Genomic DNA, 18017 nt, shown 5'->3' on the forward strand with positions numbered 1-18017 from the left:
CAATCCATGAGCTTATGGCTTAAGAGGCTTACAATTAGTGCTATATCGATGGTCATATTTACATTTTTTTGCAGACTAGAGACGTTGCGTTACCAACTCCAATGGTATTTTGGGTTTGGCATACAGGCACACACGAATTTACACTACATATAGGTCTATATTTAGGGGCGACTTCGCTGCAAGTCGGGCGAATCGAAGTACTTGTTGGAGCTCTCTTGGAACCGGTCGCTGCGCGCCAGTTCGTTGCGAAAGTAGGAGATTGTCTGCCGCAGACCCCTTTCGAGCGGAACCTTTGGCTCCCACTTCAGATAGTGTCTGGCCCGCGTAATGTCCGGTTTGCGTCGCTGGGGATCATCCTCCACGGCTTTGGTCTGCTTAATCGGACTCGGTCCGCCCACCAATTGCTTGATGATTTGGGCAAACTCCTCGATGCTCTGCTCCACGGGATTGCCCAGGTTCACCGGCTGAGTGTAGTTGGATGCCATTAGTGCTATCATCCCATCAACCAGATCCGAAACGTACTGGAAGGAGCGCGTCTGCCGGCCATTGCCATAGACAGTGATGGTCTCGTTGCGCAGAGCCTGTAGGATGAAATTGGACACCACACGGCCATCGTTCATGTGCATCCTCGGTCCGTACGTATTGAAGATACGGGCCACGCGAACTTGGACTTTTTCCTGCGGGTAAACAGAAACAACAGATTGGTGAGCGATGGTATAGAAATCTTATATCATGACGAACTGCTCCCATGCGGAACGTGAAACTTTGCACGCCAATTAGTGGCTGGCCGCTGGCTGATTCAGCATTCACAGCATTCCAATTGAAATCGTTTAATGCTTGAGTGCAGATCAAATCAGGAAAATACTGCTTAATTTCTGGATGCGAGCCAGAAATGCAAGTGACGTCGAATCGATTTACGAACATTCACGTACCTGTTTGGCATACGCATAGCTCAGGGTCTCGGAGACACGCTTTCCCTCGTCATAGCAGGCTCGTGGTCCAATTGGATTCACGTGGCCCCAATAAGTCTCCGGCTGCGGATGAACTGTCGGATCGCCGTACACTTCCGAGGTGCTGGCAATCAGAACCTTGGCCATCACTCGCTTCGCTAGGCCCAGTACGTTAATGGTGCCCATGGTGTTTGTCTTGATGGTTTTCACCGGATTATACATGTAGTGCGGTGGGGAGGCCGGCGAGGCCAGGTGATAGATCTCGTCAATTTCAATGAACAGCGGATTAACAATGTCATGGTGGATGAGCTCAAAGTTCTCGTGTCCCAGCCAGTGGGCCACATTGCGCTTGCGACCGGTGAAAAAATTGTCCACCACAATTACTTCGTGACCCTGGATCATCAGATCATCAACGAGATGGGAGCCCACAAAGCCTGCTCCTCCGGTGATGAGGATTCTTTTGCGATTCTTGTAATTAAGGTATTTGACTTTGGGATATTTGCGAGGCGTGCTGGTCTGGAGCGAACGGATTTGCTCTTCTAACTGGGCCAATTGCTCTTTGGTGCGCTGCAGCTCCGCACGCTGCTCTTTGATAAGGGAATTGTGGGCATCGTAGGCGTTCTGCAGGCTTCTTTGTATAGCATCTTCCGTGGGTGGCCACTGGCCCTGCTGCTCCTCCTCAATGGGTCCGGACAGCCGTCCCACCACCCCCACACCACCAGGCATTCCCACGGTGGAGGCACTGATCGCTCTGTACAAGTAGACCACCAGCAGCAAGGAGAACGATGCTGCGGCGACTATTTTTAGGCGCTTCTTTGTTGCCGTCATCATCGTGACGATGACGTTTGGCTTGCTTTGTGAGAACTAGACTGCTTCCCAATGCTTATCAACGATTGAAATCGCCACATTGCATTCTTAAACTATAAAACTATATTAACAATTTAGACAATGTTATCAGGCACCGAAACGATATCGATAAATTTGTTACTGAAAGTATTTGCAGGGCTAGGAAATGACTTTCAGCCCCAAAATAAATACCAACTAAGTGTATAAAATACTATTAGTATTTTTGAGTCAGCTGCTTGTAGTTTTTGCGATTCATTGCAATTTTATATTTTGTTAAAATATTTTCACAATCAACAATTAAGAAGTGCAGAACATGCCGAACAACAAGCCAGCCTCATCCGATGTGGACGAAAATGCTGCACAGGACCTTACGCAGGCGGTCAAAGAAGTGACGGCAGCATCGGAGGAAATGTTGGAAAAAGTCATTGCCGGCTTAAAAATGCACGACTCTGAGAACGAGAATGAGGCTTTGGCGCAGGAGACCACAAATGGCGCTACCTCTGCGGCGGCTGCAAGTAAGCTTTACCACTCCCACTCCCACACCGAAAACACAGACCATCCTTAAAATTACAAAAATGAGGTTAGGTTTGGTCAGGAATCATTTTTCGCGGTGGGAGGAGCATAGCATGCCTATGATATTAATATATTCTAATGAATAACTACATCCGATTCCTTTTCAGGCAAGCAGCAGGCCTTACTCCAGGCTGTCTCTGATGTGGTGGCTAGCCGGCAGGCGAAAAAGTTTGCCTTTTGGTCCACACAGCCAGTGACAAAGCTGGATGAGCAAGTGACCACCAATGAGTGTATTGAGCCGAACAAGGAGGTCGCCACAATTCGAGCCGAACCGTACACTTTGCCCGGCGGTTTCAAGTGGGTCACATTGGATCTCAACGACACCAATGACCTGAAGGAACTGTATACTCTGTTGAACGAGAACTATGTTGAGGACGATGACGCCATGTTCCGATTCGACTATCAACCAGAGTTCCTCAAATGGTCGCTGCAGCCACCTGGCTGGAAAAGAGAATGGCATGTCGGTGTGCGCGTTGAGAAGTCCGGCAAGCTTGTGGGTTTCATCTCAGCCATTCCGAGCAAACTCAAGGCCTACGACAAAGTCTTAAAAGTCGTCGACATTAACTTCTTGTGCGTGCACAAGAAATTGCGAAGCAAACGTGTCGCCCCGGTCTTGATACGTGAGATAACGCGACGCGTCAACATTACGGGTATTTTCCAAGCTGCCTATACTGCCGGAGTTGTCTTGCCTACTCCGGTGGCCACCTGTCGGTACTGGCACCGTTCGCTGAATCCCAAGAAACTGGTGGATGTGCGCTTCTCGCACTTGGCTCGCAACATGACCATGCAGCGCACTGTGAAGCTCTACAAACTGCCAGATCAAACTAAGACCAAGGGATATCGTCGCATCACAGCCAAGGATATGGACAAGGCCCATAAGCTGCTCGAGGACTATCTGAAGAAATTCTCACTCTCCCCAGTATTCAGCAAAGAGGAGTTCCGTCACTGGTTCACACCCCGGGAGGGCATCATCGATTGCTTTGTGGTGGCGGATGAGAAGGGCAACATCACCGATCTGACCAGCTACTATTGTCTGCCATCCTCTGTGATGCACCATCCGGTGCACAAGGCTGTCCGGGCCGCATATTCCTTCTACAACGTTTCGACCAAAACCCCTTGGCTGGACCTGATGAACGATGCATTGATATCGGCCCGTAATGTTCAAATGGATGTCTACAACGCCCTAGATCTGATGGAAAACAAAAAGTACTTTACACCATTGAAGTTCGGGGCCGGCGACGGAAACCTGCAATACTATTTGTATAACTGGCGTTGCCCGGCCATGCAGCCGGAGGAAATTGCCCTGATTCTCATGTAAGAAGACTCTACCACTCGCACTTTCTCACACCAGACCAGTCTTTTCTACATTCTCGCCCCGTTCGAATCACGTTGACCAAATTCCCCACATCCCGCCAGCTGTGCTGAAAGTCTAACTTTTCTTTAATCACGTGCGGGCGGGCGCTTCTTTACTTAGCTTTTCTCTACACAGGCGATTTTCCAAGACGAAAAGTTCTTTACAAAAATTTGTTTATAAAAAATGCATTTGGCAATTGCCAGGCTTGAATATTTTGTACGAATAAAAACAACACGAATAATATGCGTATTAGTAATAATTTGAATTATGGAATGCATAGCGTATAATTTTTTTGTCAAATATGCTAATAAGTTTATTAATGAGTTTAAATTGTCCCGCTTAATTCTACAGTCTGGCAGCGCTTCACTACAGACCCACAAGAGTATAATAGCATTTAAGTTATATAGTATCAAATCGCACACTGTATTAACGAACAGCAACATAGATATAGCTATTTTGATTATTTTATATTATTTTAATAGACTTAAATTGTCGTTCTTTGTACTACAGTCTGGCAGCACTGAAACAGCTGATCGGTCTTGCAGCGCGCGCTGTATTGTATACTGCATGGTCACACTGCTGCTCTCTTGTGCGACGAAAAAATGATTTGGCTTTTCGTCTCCAATTCCGGCAGGAACGGTCTTCCGGCCAAAAATTGAGCAGACGGTATATTTACGGTATAGCGGTATATAAGATCAATTTTATCTATTTAATTTAATTTTAAAAGGTATATTTGAGAACAATGGTATATATATATATTTTTTTTGTTTCCAACAATTTCGATTGGCGCTCTTGAGGGCCTAATTGAGAGTTTTTGGCCCTCTCGCCCTCTTCAAATCGGTTAAGGAATATCTAAAACGAGGAATATGCCTAATACAATTTGAATTCGTCAGTATACTTACGGTATATTTTTAAAATGAGACGGTATATTTTCGTATATTTCTGAGGATCGGACGGTATATTTTATCGGCCCCAAAATTTTCGCGCGCTCACCTTCGCTCCTCGCTCCTCGCTCTCCTTTATTGTTCACACTTCACACGTTTTCTTCGCAATTTGTAAGTACTGGCTTTAACCGTAAACCGTAAACTGAGCGGGGCTTGCTGCTCTAGCTGGAGTGGCAGGCATCTCGCATCTCACTCGCTCTCATTGTATATATGCATTTTGTAGGTGTATTCGTTCTGGACGTGTGGCTGCCGCAGCATTTGTTGATGTTTTAATTTGTATTGTTAACCATGGACGATCCAATCTTTAAGCAAAAATATGAAAAGTACAAGCTGCGCGTCAAGTTATGGGAGAGGGACTTTAAGAAGAAGCATGGCCGTGTGCCCTCCAAGGTGAGATTGAAATTTGAGTGCAGCACGCATAGAATCTGCACTTTGTTTATTTGTTTGCGGACAGTACGACATACGCGAGGCCGGCCAGGACATCCGTGACTCCTACAAGATGTATTACAAGCTCAAGACTTCATTTCTGGAGGAGACCCTCAACGACGTGCTCAGCGAGGATGGGTTCGACGTACTGGAAATGTCGCAGGCAAGTGATCTGGGTGTCACCCTGCTGGACAGCGATATCAGCATGCAGAATGCACCCCAACTACCGATGGATATATCATCTATTGTGAATCAGCAAGCGCAGAGTGGAGGATTCTCCAATCTTGAGGAGTTGCCAAATCCGCAGGCCCTAACCAATCTCGTAAATCGTGATGAAAATCATGTGATAAGGAAATTCGAAGCCGTGGAAGAGCTGCAGCTCAATCAAAATGCCTGGGGCACAGATGTAAGCAAGAAGCAGCAGCCAGAGCCATTGGGCTCTTCAATACCACACGGTTCTGCTCAGCCAAAACAGCAGGCGGCCAGCTTAAAGCCTAGCCTTAGCGCCAAACTATTTCAATCCACACGCGGCTTTGCCAAGCGCAATCCCCGCAAGCCACTCTCACGCTGTCCCTCCAATGTGGGCGCCTCTGTCTCATCTGGTCGGCCAGGGCACGACGATCTCGCCGAAGAGCTGCCCGACTTTGAGACGATTCTCATACGCAAGGCGCAGGAATACAAAGAGAAAGAGTTGGCCATGATTGCCAATCCACATCTTGCCACGGATCAGCCCAAAGATGCCATCAAGACACAGGTGGACGAAGGCTGGCTGCAGAGGAACACTATGGAAAACACTCTTGACGCTGATATGCACAGCCCAGAGCTAGAGCCCAATAACAATGCCGATCATTTGCCCACGAAAGTCAACTACGGCCTGGCGAACATCGATCTGAGCATGCTGAGGCAAAGCAGGAGTTTGGAAGAACACCAGCAGCAGCCTGAAGTGAAGGCAGAGCCAAAGCAAGTGGCAGACACGGACGTGGTGGCGTTACCATCTGTTGAGCAGGAAGCGGACAGCGATTCCGACTCTGTTGTGGCCGAAAGTGACGAGGAGCCGGAACAGCAGGAGTATCGACAATTAGCCAAGCGACGAAAGGTTGTTCCTGAGGTAGAGCCAGAGGTACACGAAGCAGAAGCAAGCTCGGAACCGATGGAAATGTCCTTACCGGACCCCGAAGAAGAGACCATGCTCAATGACTTCTCTGCGGATGATGAAGAACAAGATGCCACCTACGAGCCGGACGGAGTAAAGAAAGGCAACGTAAAGCGTAAGCAAGCAGCCGGCAAAAGACAAACCACCCAGAAGCCCAAAGCAGAAAAGAAGCCAAAGGCAGAGAAGCAGCTAAAAGCAGAGAAGAAGCCAAAAGCAGAGAAGAAGCCGAAGGCAGAGAAAAAGCCAATGGCTGAGAAGAAGACCAAGTCAAAGAAAGCTCCTCCAGCTTCAGAGTCAGTGCCCGAACAAGAGGAAGAAGAACAGAGCCAGCCCCTGAATCCAGAAGATCTCAAATATATGCTTGCCCTGGAGGCGGGCGATGTAACCTCCGTGCCACGCATCAATCCCCGGGAACTGGAACTGGTAGACGAAACAGCCCAGCGCTATATAAGTACCTTTGCCACGCCCACAATGGCCGGAGGAGGAGGCAACTTCCCAGTGAATGAGAAGCGAGCTGCAGCCAGAAAAAAGCTAGAGGAGCGTGTGGCCTCGGGCAAACTGAACGAGAACTTTGTGACCATCAACATACAGAAAAAGAAATTTGTGAGAGGTAAAAAATCGGTGAATTTTACCAAATACAAGAAGCAGCAATGGAGGCACAAGAAGCACATAGCAGCATTGACTGGCCCCGACATGGACATGGGTGGCTGTGATGGTGGACTGCTCACCTGCTTCCAGTGCGGTGGCGTCGGACACTTTGCCCAGCAGTGCAAGATGAAGGGCGACAGTCTGCTACCGCTTTCCGCTCAGTTGGAAGAGGATCCCTCGCCGTTTCCCACGCTGGCCGAGGCCCAGGAAATGGCCTCGCAGGGCGCCCTGGTGGCCCACAGTCGCAACATTGAGCGACTGCCCCACGCGGCCAATGCGGCCATTCTACAAATAGACGAGGTGGAGGACTCGGATCATAGTGAGGAGAGCCACAGCGATGGGGAGAGTCAGCCTCGACCAGAGCCAGACTGGTCGAGCGATGATCCGGATATTGATTTTGAGGCCTTAGATGCTGCTGTGGAAGCTTCGCAGGCTGAGGCTCCGATCTCACCCATTAAGACCTACGTGGGGCACAAGATACCCGAAGAGTTCCTCAAACAGGCTGGCCTGGATGGCGCCTCCACTTCGACGACTGGGGGCTCCAGTCGCAGCCAGCATGGCGGAGTGCAGCCACTGTATGATCTTCTGCCCGACGGCAGTGTTCAGGCTGCAACACCAGAGGTACTGGAGGCCCTACACATGTTTGGTCACAGCAACTTTCGTAAAGGTAAGCTATGGTGGAGCAATCAATCATTTCATGCCTATTTCATTGATCATGATTCTTAGGTCAGGATCGTGCCGTTATGCGCACACTCTCTGGACTCTCCTCTTTGGTCACTCTAAGCACTGGCAGTGGCAAGTCGTTGTGCTACCAATTGCCCGCGTATCTGTACAATCGGCAGAGGGGTGCCATCACGCTGGTCATCTCGCCGCTGGTGTCGCTGATGGAGGATCAGGTGACGGGGGTGCCGCAGTTTCTTCGCGCGCACTGCCTGCACACCAACCAGACGCCCCAGCAGCGCATCAAAGTGCAGGAGATGATTGCCAACGGGGAGATTGACATTCTCCTGGTGTCGCCCGAGGCCGTTGTGTCGGGGGAGCGTGCCACAGGGTTTGGGGCCATTCTGCGTAAGCTGCCGCCCATTGCCTTTGCGTGCATCGACGAGGCACATTGCGTGTCCCAGTGGAGCCATAATTTTCGACCCAGCTACCTGATGATCTGCAAGGTCTTGAAGAAGAATCTTGGCGTGCAGACAGTGTTGGGTCTCACAGCGACGGCCACGCTGCCCACGAGGGTGAGCATCATCAATCACTTGGGCATCACGGATGGGGAGCGGGGCATCATTAGTGACACTCCCTTGCCAGATAATCTGGTCCTGTCCGTGTCCAAGGATGAAAATCGCGATGCGGCACTGCTGCAACTGCTCAACAGTGAGAGGTATTCAATTGATTATCCATTATCTAAACACTACGAGCCAACCCTTGGACTTCCTTTCAGATTCGAGTCCTGCCAGTCGATCATCATCTACTGCACGCGTCGTGATGAGTGTGAGCGGATTGCCGGTTTCATACGCACCTGTGTGCAGGATCGCAGGAAACCAGGTGGAGCCCAGGAACAGGGGAAGAAGCGCAAGCGTGTAAACTGGCAGGCCGAGCCGTACCATGCGGGAATGCCCGCCTCGCGGCGCCGCACCATCCAGAAGGCCTTTATGGGAAATGAGCTGCGCATTGTGGTGGCCACAATTGCCTTTGGCATGGGCATCAATAAGCCGGACATTCGGGCTGTTATCCACTACAATATGCCGCGCAATTTCGAAAGTTATGTGCAGGAGATCGGACGCGCTGGTCGCGATGGCTTGCATGCCCACTGCCATCTCTTTCTGGACGCGAGGGGCGGCGACCAGGGCGAGCTGCGGCGTCATGTGTACGCCAATTCCATTGATCGCCATGTGATAAGGAAGCTGCTGCAAAAGATCTTTGTACCCTGCAGCTGTGAGAAGCAATTTCCGAAAGGAACAGAACCGCAAGCCGCAGCTATAGAAGCAGACGGAACACGGTACCACATCTGTCCTGGGCATGAGATTGGCTTCTCTGTGGAGAAGACCGTTGAAGCTCTGGACATTCCCGCCGAGAATATATCAACGCTGCTCTGCTACATGGAACTTGAGCCGCGCTGGTGCATAAATGTCCTCAGCTCAGCGTATATCATGGCCAAGGTGATCTCCTACGGCGGCCCAAAGTATTTAAAGTAAGTGTGTGTCAATCTTGAAGTGAAAGAAATCCTCTATATTCTCCCCTTTGGCAGGCATGCTGCCAAAGAGTGTCCGCCACTGGCCATGGCCATTGCCCTGCAGATTAAGGGCAAGACCTTCAAGGATGACTCGAATATCATCGAGTTTTCGGTGACGGATATTGCCGCCGGCATTGGGTGGAACAGCGGTGTGGTCAAGTACCAGCTGAAGGACCTGGAATGGATAAAAGGTAAGAATAACAGTGTGGATTAAATGTGAAAGCTTTCTATCATTCTCTCCCATCCCTTTTGGCAGTTGGTGGATATCCAAAGCGTTCGCCCATCACTGTCAGTTTCTATGATTTGGGCTTCCGCATTAAGGTGCCCGGTGACTTCACCGAAACGGAGATTGATAATGCACTGGATACGCTCTATACGCGCTCCGTCAAGCAGGAGAAGACACAGCTGATTCAGCTGCAGTACGTAGCCCATGGCCTGGCTGCCGTGGCCTACAGTTCGTGTCACCACTGCTGTAGTGCGGACTTTCCCCAGGACCGATGCACACAACTGAAGGCCATTGTGAGGAATTACTTCCTCAACGACTATCCGCAGGATCTTGAACTGGAAATCGAGGTAAGGAAAATGCATATCTTCCTAGGGCAAACTCCTGAATTATTACATACAATATTCATTATAGCCCAGCAATGTGCCGGATGAAAGCATCGTTGATGATGTTCATTCCCTGATCAACATGTACCCCGACAACACATTCACTGGACGAAACATTGCCCGCATATTCCATGGCATCACGAGTCCAAATTACCCGGCCGTCATGTGGGGACGTTGCAAGTTCTGGCGCGCCCACATGAAAGTCGACTTCAATCGTATTCTCCAGTTGGCCAATCAAGAGATTATCAAACGGCGGACTTGAGTCAAAATTTTCATTGTCGGCGCCGAAGCAGACCTTTGTTCCTTTTAAGAATAGTTTGATATGGTTGATCCTGTTCTGTAAGGCTAAGCGGAATTTTTAAGTCTGTTCAAATAAACTAAAATATGTAGAAATACTTGTTGCTTTTTGCCAATCATTATTTATATACCCTTATACATATATATTGATGCAAGCTGGGAATAGAAAACAGAAACGATCGGGAACATTGTGAGCCGCGGTTTTACATTTGTACCCAGTTAAGAGAGAGAAAGAGAGAGAGAGAGAGTCAGCGCGTTGAAGACGGCTGGCTATATTGATTCGATGTACACCAAATTCTTAAATTTTTTTAAACTAGGCGTCAAAGAAAACGTACGGACTGGCAGACATGGGTCAATCGACTCGGCTATTGATGCTGACCAAGAATATATATACTTCATGGGGTCGGAAACGCTTTCTTCTGGGTGTTACACACATCCATTTACACCAAAAATCGAATATATCTAATGTACTCTTTTGTAGTATCGGGTATAAAAACAATTTGGTTGGCAATAAGTTGTCTGTCCCAGCAGGACAGAAGCGCACCCCTTGGAGGATCCGAACATAACAAGCCATCGTCATCCTTCGACCTGGCCATCGAAGACAAGGACTTTGACTATGGAAACCATGGGAGGGGCTACGCGGGCTATGCAACTCTAGATAGATCTCGTTGTTGTTGGGTTTAAGAAACAAATCTATTCCACTTTTTTATTTATTTATAATTAGTTAAATTTTGATGAATAAAACTATTGAAAAATCCCTGGTCCTTGTTACTCCTATCACAGAAACAACAACCACTTTCAATTTGGTGGTACTTTCTGTTTTCCTGGTATCCTAGGTCAGAAAATCCGTCGCAAGTTGAGGGTTTCTGTTGTATAACAATTTTTGTGTTTGAAGAAACGGGAACTCCGTCTTTTCTTGCCGATCCTGGCGTGCCACGGCTTCTTGTGACCCCGGAATCAAGTCCTTGATTTGATAGTCCTTCTCAAGGATCAAGGATAATTCAAGTTCATTGTTTTCTTTACGTTATATCTCGGCGACACAGAGAGTCCAGAGTCCGATGTTTGATATTGTTAAGATAATGATTTTTATTTTATTAATTTACAAAAAAAATACACAATAAAAAAATACACATATTTTATGCCACTGCATACACGACTCGCACATGTACGTATATACAAGGGGAAATCAAAAAAATATGATTACAACGAATAGAATTCACAACTGCAGAACACAGAAAGTGGCTTGCATGGATCTTTCACGACTACATATTGTATTTTTAGTGCTCCATTGGGTTGAAGAACACGCGGCTTTTCCTTACGTCAGGCAGTAAAAGAAACCATGTTTAGTGCACAGTAATAAATTGCATTGAAATAACAACAAAGTGTAGAACAGAACCAAAGTTGTAAATATTACGGGCTATATTAAGGGTTAGATGTGGTTTCGTTTTGAATTTTGAACATGTTTTGCCTGAACTCATTTGAACTGAACTAATTTCGTTTGCATTATCGTATATATTGGCAATTAATTGGCAGATAAACACGTAGACAACAGATGCACGAAGGTATACATAGAAAGTCAAATAGTCGGATAGCGATATTAAAGTGTTAATATTAGGCCGATTATATATGGTATGGGTAGATAGTGCATAGATGTAGTTTCGCTAGTGGCTAAATACAATTAAAATTACATTATTCCTATTAGTATGTGTATGTGGATGTAAATGTTAAAAGCACTTTTGGCAAACAATGACATGGCGCCAGGCGAGAAAACATTTACTTAAGAAACTACTAGAAGACGGCACGGAACACGGGCCCTGCCAACTCATTCCAATCGAAAACTGTGCTTCTCCGTCTTCGTCTCAGAGCGGGATTCCGTTGTTGTTGTGAACGATTTGCGCTCCATCACGCGCTGTGTCATCGAGGTGAGTCGCTCCGAGCCTTGGTCGACAATGCTGATCTTGCCGCCATCTGTGTTGAGCGTCATCTGGGAGAAGCTCGATTCTAGGGGCTTCACCAGCGCCTGCTGCTGTTGTTGTTCGCTGCTGCTGGTGGTGTTGTTGCTGTTGGCCGACTTATCAAAGTTGCGCGTCTCGTATCTAGCAGTACAGTAAACCAGGATTAGTATAGGTATTAAGGATATTATCCCGCTTAGGACCTACCTTGACGTGTAACCCTCGTAGCTCTGACCGGGATAGCCATTTCCGCCCGTTAGCTGTACCACGCCGCCCTGGCCAAAGGTCTTGTCATGCAGGTCCTGCACGCATGCCTCCAGATTGCGATTCACTTGCGGTTTCTGTGGCACAGCCGGAGGAGCCGGAGCCGCAGCCGGAGCAGGAGCAGCAGCGGAGGAGGATGAGTTTTGCGTTTTAGTGCTGGACGATTCAAAGCTATGCTGGTAGTTGGCATTAGTGGGTGTGAGGCCGACGCCAGTGGGTGCGGATGATAGGCCGTTGCTGCCGCCAGGACTGCCTGGGTAGGGGCGCGGCACTGCATTGGCTGTTAGCTTGGGATTAGGGCGGAAGCTGTGACCCGAAGTGGCGGTTTGCATGTTAGAAATGGTCGTCGACAGCGGCGGCGGTGGTGGTGGAAAGTCTCCAATGGTATCGTGATCGTCCATTCCCGGGTAGTTGGCGGGCGGCGGAGACACGGCTCCCGGATGGTGGAAGTGCTGCGGCTGCGGACTGGCATAGTTGTAATGATGCTTCTGCTGACTGCTGCTACCGCCGCCGCCAGAGAAGTAGCTCGGCGAACTGGGAATCTCCCCAGACGCATAGTAGCCGCTGCGACCCAGAGTCTGTTAGGGTTACGGGTTAGAGGAGAGAGAGAAAGAGAGAAATACGGTTGGTTAAATAGGTTACGTGTTAGATTTTCGACCAATTAGAGCCCCACGCCACCGACTACTAATTAGAAATAAACATAAATGGTGCCTCAATTTCGTCATCAATCTCAATGCCAATCTTAATCACTGGTGCAGTCATCAATCAACTAAAAACAAAGTCTAACATGGTTGTAGGTAATGGAGCATTTGTCATACATTGTTCTGGCTCTTGTTGAGCGTCCCGTAGGCGTATTCCGTGTCACTCTCGTCGGTGGTGAAGCCTTGGGGATTCTTGGCGTATCGTTGCGCCTGTCGGACATGCTTCAGCCGCTGGCGCGCCTCCTCCAGCTCCTTCTCCTTGCGCAGAACGGCGGAGCGGGCGTTGATCTCCTGCGCCATGCCATCCACCATCGATGTGTTGATCTTCAGCGAGTGCTCCTCCTCCGCCTCCAGGCCCTGTTGGGCGGCATGCACCAGGTTGTCGGTGGACTTGATGACCGCATTGCCAGCCGCCTGCAGACGGCGTCCGGCCTCCGAATTGGGATTGGACTTCACCTTGCAGGCAATCAGCAGTTGGGCCGTGGAGGCAGCCACCTGCTTTGCCGTGGATATGAGCATCTCCTCGGTGCCCACACCGCGCACCAGATTTTGGGCGGCCTCTACCAAACTGTGTGTGGCAGCAGCCACCAGACGAGCGGCCGAGATGAGACCCTCCGACCACTGGCCATCGTCGGAGCTGGTGAGTGGACGGCGCGCTACTTTGCCCTGGTCAATCAGCTCACGCTGGGCAGCATTCGCTGCCCGCACCAAGGCCGCGGAGGCAGCCATGATGCCCTTGGCAGCCTCCAGGATCATCTCATCGAACTTCATGTTCTCGTCCAGTTCGATCTGCCGGGGTAGAAGAGAAGCCAACGATGGGAAGATTAATGTTTGTGCTCTCATGACGAAGGGTAACAAAGGGTAAGGTCATAATATCAAACACCATTTTTTAGTTGGGGGTTTAGTTCAGGCCTCGGGGGCTTGGGAGCTTGGGGGTTTGGGGGTTTAGTAGATTTCCGGGTATCACAGTAATAATATGTTTGATTCCTGGGTGAACTCTTGAATGTAACAACCAAGAATATCAAACATATCTCACTGGAATCCCCAATTAGTTCGTTGGGTTGGTTTGTGGGCAGATGAGAGTTAGGGTTAACTAGTTAAGAGTTACGTTTCGGGATAAATCAAGCACCGCTTAAACACTAGAATGAGTTTCGATCGTTAGTTTTTCACATTCACCGTACATTAACATTAACATTAACATTAACATGAGCATTAACGTTAATACAAATAATATTATTATATTTCGAATTGGTATTCCATTAAGGGAGAACCACCCACCTTCACATCGGCCTGTCGACGTGGTCGCAGCGAGGCCAACTTCTTGGCCGCAGCATCGATGGAGGCGGCGGCACCCAACAGCTCGTTCTCGGCTATGACTGTCGGGTCTTCGGGATCGATCCAGTCGGAGCCCTTCAACAGCCTGGCCATGGCCACCAGATCTGTGACGCACTTAGCCACGCGTCGCGATAAGTGCATGCGATCGTCGGCACTGCAATTGTGGAGGATGCCGTTCAGCAGATCCCTGTACGACTCGCCCACAGATGTGCCCGCCTCGAGCGTGCGGACACGCAACTCCTCCGTCTCGGCACAGTTCCAGGCCACGGAGCGACATACAATCAGCATGTCGGAGATGGCCCGTCTGCCCAGATTGGCTGCGGACACAATGTCCGCCTGCAGATTGGAAGCTCCAGCAGCCACAGCCTTGGCAGTGGCGGCCGTCACGTTCATGGTCACACGAATTAGATCCTCGGGTCCCACCTGGGTGCTGCCCACTGGCGGGGGTGCTTGCATGGCCTGCAGACAGGACAGGAGACAGAAAAGTGAGAAGCTGTTTCATGGGCAAGTGGGAAATTCGCCGCTAAACTTACGCGTATCTCCTGGGAAATGGCCTCGACGGTGGCCTCCATGGCACGTGTGCCGCGCGTGTGCTCATCCTCCACAGCCTTGACGGTCTTCAGCAGCGAGGAAACGTTCAACACCATCACCTAATTGGATTTCGAGTGTAAGTTCGAGTAAAATGTTTGTGATTAATGTTTTTGGTTAATTAACAGATGGGGGAAGTGGTCAAGAGAGATAGAGATAGTTGTTCTACTTATGTATAAATATGGCAGGACTACGAGCTACTCTCTAACAATGATCTACTGCAGTACAATACTACAATAAACTACTACGATGGCTTTGGCACTATTACAAATCAAATAATCAATTAATCAATCAATCAATCAATAAATCAATAGAAATACAAATTAAAATATACGAGTAATACGCGTAATACGAGTAATAGTATGTTTAAATGATGTTCCAATAGTTGTTTTATTTGAATTCGAATAAGAAGTAAGAATTATTTGACATTTGATTGGGGTAAATGGGAACTTTTAGGCGCTAGATAGGGCCACTCCAGGGGCAGAACTTTTGCACTCTATTCTACTCCCCTATGTCCTGGAGGCAACTGTACCTCGTTCATCTAGAGCACTGTACCCTTTTGCAGTGTTGTACAACGTTAGAGTACAATACTCCTGCCTAGCACTTAAAAGTTCTCTTACAATTTGAAGTGTGTTGCTCGTGTGTGAAAATAATGTTTCATTTGTGCAATGGATTAAGAATTAATGTTATATTTCCCGCCTTTTCAGACCAAGCGACCCCCGTCCCGTGCGTCTCTAAATGACCTCCATTGCCGCCTGCTGATGTGGGGACTGCTGCTGCTGCGCCTGCTGCTGATGATGGGGGGGTCGCATGTCGCGTGTGGATGGGTTAGTGTCTGAATGACTCGTGGGGGCAGCGGCTGACTGGCAAACATCTTGAAGCGTCTGCTCGGAGTGCGTGATTGTACATATACAGATGCATATAACGAGTATATGGATATGGATGGACGATTTTTGTTGTGTTTGGTTTGGTTTGGTTTGGTTTTATATCGGATTTGATTTGATTTGTTTTTATTTCCACAGCGAGCGCAGCGCATGAAGAGAAGGAGGAGCTTGTGGAGCGGTTTTGAATTCGATTTTTGCGTTTGCATTTTTGTACAGATCATGAGATTTTTTTGTTTTTGTTTTGTTTTTTTTGTTTATTGTTTTTTGTTTTTGTGGGGAAAAAAGAAGAGCAGAGACGTCGAAGGCACAACGAATTAGCAAAATGAAACAAAATACAACAATTTATGGATGTTCGTTTTGTACAGAATGTGGGAAGTGTGTGAGAGGTGGAAGGTGTCCAGGAAATGGTGGGTGGCATTGAATTGGATCGGATTGTGGGGGGTGGTTGGGTTTGGGTTGCGGGTTGTGGGGTTGGTGGTGGGTGGTTGGAAGAGCGCAGCGTATCCATGCAGAAGAGCCGGTGGCAAAGAGCACAGAGTAGAGTAGAGTAGAGCAGAGCAGAGCAGACCAGGGTTGCAAGTGTTAGGGCCGACAGGAGTGAGGCACAAGGGTGAGACACAAGGATTCCGTGCCGCCCGCTGCTTTTGTTGCATCTGCCTCATGCTGTAGCTAGACAAGAGAGGCAATGCGTTTGTGTGCGTGTGTGTGTGTGTGTGTTAAACATTGATACAACATTAATAACATTCAAGAAACAGCGACAGAGAGCAGCAAAGGCTTTAGTCCTGGAAGGTGAGATATGGTAAGGACCAGAGCTGAGACCATCTAGCATCTAGCATCTGGCATCTAGCAGGGTTAAACGGGTAGGCACGGTAGCTGCAGCAGAACAGTAACAAAAGTAACAGTAAAAGTGGAAGTAGAAGGCAGTGGCAGTGGCAGTGGCAGTGGGAGAACAGCAAATCAGGAACAGGAATCAACTGCAGGCGACTGATCCACCCGTTTGTGTGCCGCTCTTTTCTGGTCAGTCAGCGGCAGCGGCAGGCAACAGCGAAAGGAACACTTTTTACTGCTTACTATATGCAATATAATTTATACGATGTGTACACACTTATTTATGCTCAGGCGTGGGGGGGGAGGATTATACACGGTATTGATGGTGAGGCAGCAGGAAGCAGCAGAGCGGGATTTACTCAATTAAGAACAAGTACAAGTATATTGGTTTTTTCCATGGTATACAGAAAGATATATGAGTGCCAAAGCCATTTTGATGTTGGAGTTTCAATGTGCCAAAAAACAACATTTATGTATGCTTTTGTTTAAATAAATTAAATAAAATATTTTGCATAGAAGAAATACATAGGAATATTTGTATAACAGTAAAAGATGGTCTATATTTTGTGTGAGGAATTCGGGGACTCCCTTTTGATAGCGCAATCTTCTCCTAGCAGTGTGACCCCTATTCAGAAAAGATGTGGAAGCACCTTTAGCAGTGTGACCAGTGTGCGTGTGTGGCCACAGTATTAATTCTCATAAGCTGAAGTGTTTCCACCTCCTAACTGTATTGAGTCTCTTTTTAAATAAATTATAAACACTCCTTACAGTGTGCGCCGAGGGCGTACCCGGGATCTCGCGAAGGGTACCCCCTTGGGTACGAGCTTGGTGTGGACCTCCATTTAAATATAAGTAATAGTATAACTAGTCCTAACAGTATTTACAGTGTTACAGAAACAGGTACGTACACTCCCAACAGTGTTCACAACCCTGTAAAGGCACAATTAAAACTGCCTGAACACAAACGGACCCCTCCACCCAAAAGTAACAGAAACACAAACCATAACCTCATTTCGGGTCAGTTACAACTTGCTTGTCGGGTGGTGAGTGGGGGAGAGTATGAAACGAGTATCAAAAAACAATACATACTAAAATGTACTAAAAGCCACAACAACGAAAGCTTTTTAGCAAGAGATTAAAGTAAAGACTACGGTAATAAGAGTAAGAGAGAGTAAAAGAGTAAAAGAGAGAGAGAGAGACAGGGGATAGGATAGTACAAGCTGGATGGACTTACCCTAGCGCTCTCCTTGAGATCCTGCATGGAGGGATCACTGATGGACTTGCCCGATGCCAGTTTGGTGCAGTTGATCAAGTCCCCGAGGGCAGAGGCCACATCTTTGACGGCATTGATTACCATTACCTGGGAATCGGGCTGGGAAGAGCCCAAAGAGCAGGCACCACGCTTCACGGCTTCCGCCAGTTGGGCTGCACAGGA

General features: G+C 48.3%; 4 protein-coding genes across 4 annotated transcripts in view; 2 read left to right on the forward strand and 2 right to left on the reverse strand.

Annotated features, from left to right (window-relative positions):
- Positions 1-38: 38 nt before the first annotated feature.
- On the reverse strand, positions 39-1855 carry LOC6599486 (UDP-glucuronic acid decarboxylase 1). The gene is made up of 2 exons (XM_002024570.2): positions 933-1855; positions 39-677 (listed from the first exon to the last, which is right to left on the reverse strand). Exons 1-2 carry the CDS (start codon positions 1779-1781, stop codon positions 162-164), a joined length of 1365 nt encoding a protein of 454 aa, XP_002024606.1. The 5' UTR covers positions 1782-1855; the 3' UTR covers positions 39-161.
- A 214-nt stretch (positions 1856-2069) lies between these two features.
- On the forward strand, positions 2070-3966 carry LOC6599458 (glycylpeptide N-tetradecanoyltransferase). The gene is made up of 2 exons (XM_002024571.2): positions 2070-2311; positions 2477-3966. Exons 1-2 carry the CDS (start codon positions 2110-2112, stop codon positions 3685-3687), a joined length of 1413 nt encoding a protein of 470 aa, XP_002024607.1. The 5' UTR covers positions 2070-2109; the 3' UTR covers positions 3688-3966.
- An 886-nt stretch (positions 3967-4852) lies between these two features.
- LOC113566726 (ATP-dependent DNA helicase Q4) lies at positions 4853-10128 on the forward strand. Its single transcript, XM_026993627.1, has 7 exons — positions 4853-5057; positions 5122-7561; positions 7621-8272; positions 8333-9082; positions 9140-9315; positions 9381-9697; positions 9762-10128. Exons 1-7 carry the CDS (start codon positions 4956-4958, stop codon positions 9993-9995), a joined length of 4671 nt encoding a protein of 1556 aa, XP_026849428.1. The 5' UTR covers positions 4853-4955; the 3' UTR covers positions 9996-10128.
- A 1432-nt stretch (positions 10129-11560) lies between these two features.
- LOC6599459 (talin-2) overlaps positions 11561-18017 on the reverse strand; it is a 32996-nt gene continuing 26539 nt past the window's right edge. Inside the window, exons 12-17 of the mRNA XM_026993613.1 lie at positions 17817-18007; positions 14816-14932; positions 14226-14741; positions 13065-13736; positions 12190-12824; positions 11561-12126 (exon numbers count right to left, since the gene is read on the reverse strand). Of these exons, the coding sequence (XP_026849414.1) occupies positions 11853-12126; positions 12190-12824; positions 13065-13736; positions 14226-14741; positions 14816-14932; positions 17817-18007 (2405 nt within the window). The 3' untranslated portion in view covers positions 11561-11852. The remainder of the gene's footprint in view (positions 12127-12189; positions 12825-13064; positions 13737-14225; positions 14742-14815; positions 14933-17816; positions 18008-18017) is intronic.

This window comes from Drosophila persimilis, unplaced genomic scaffold (genome assembly GCF_003286085.1).
Source record: "Drosophila persimilis strain 14011-0111.01,24,50 unplaced genomic scaffold, DperRS2 tig00000863-arrow-arrow-pilon, whole genome shotgun sequence".
NCBI lineage: Eukaryota > Metazoa > Arthropoda > Insecta > Diptera > Drosophilidae > Drosophila > Drosophila persimilis.

Excerpts from the sequence above, each read along its gene's own strand:
- LOC6599486 (XM_002024570.2), bottom strand. The coding sequence starts at position 1,781 with ATGATGACGGCAACAAAGAAGCGCCTAAAAATAGTCGCCGCAGCATCG. Across the intron at positions 678-932 it reads GCTATGCGTATGCCAAACAG|GAAAAAGTCCAAGTTCGCGT; the intron begins GTACGTGAATGT and ends GTTTACCCGCAG.
- LOC6599458 (XM_002024571.2), top strand. The coding sequence starts at position 2,110 with ATGCCGAACAACAAGCCAGCCTCATCCGATGTGGACGAAAATGCTGCA. Across the intron at positions 2,312-2,476 it reads TACCTCTGCGGCGGCTGCAA|GCAAGCAGCAGGCCTTACTC; the intron begins GTAAGCTTTACC and ends ATTCCTTTTCAG.
- LOC113566726 (XM_026993627.1), top strand. The coding sequence starts at position 4,956 with ATGGACGATCCAATCTTTAAGCAAAAATATGAAAAGTACAAGCTGCGC. Across the intron at positions 5,058-5,121 it reads ATGGCCGTGTGCCCTCCAAG|TACGACATACGCGAGGCCGG; the intron begins GTGAGATTGAAA and ends GTTTGCGGACAG. Across the intron at positions 8,273-8,332 it reads CAACTGCTCAACAGTGAGAG|ATTCGAGTCCTGCCAGTCGA; the intron begins GTATTCAATTGA and ends ACTTCCTTTCAG.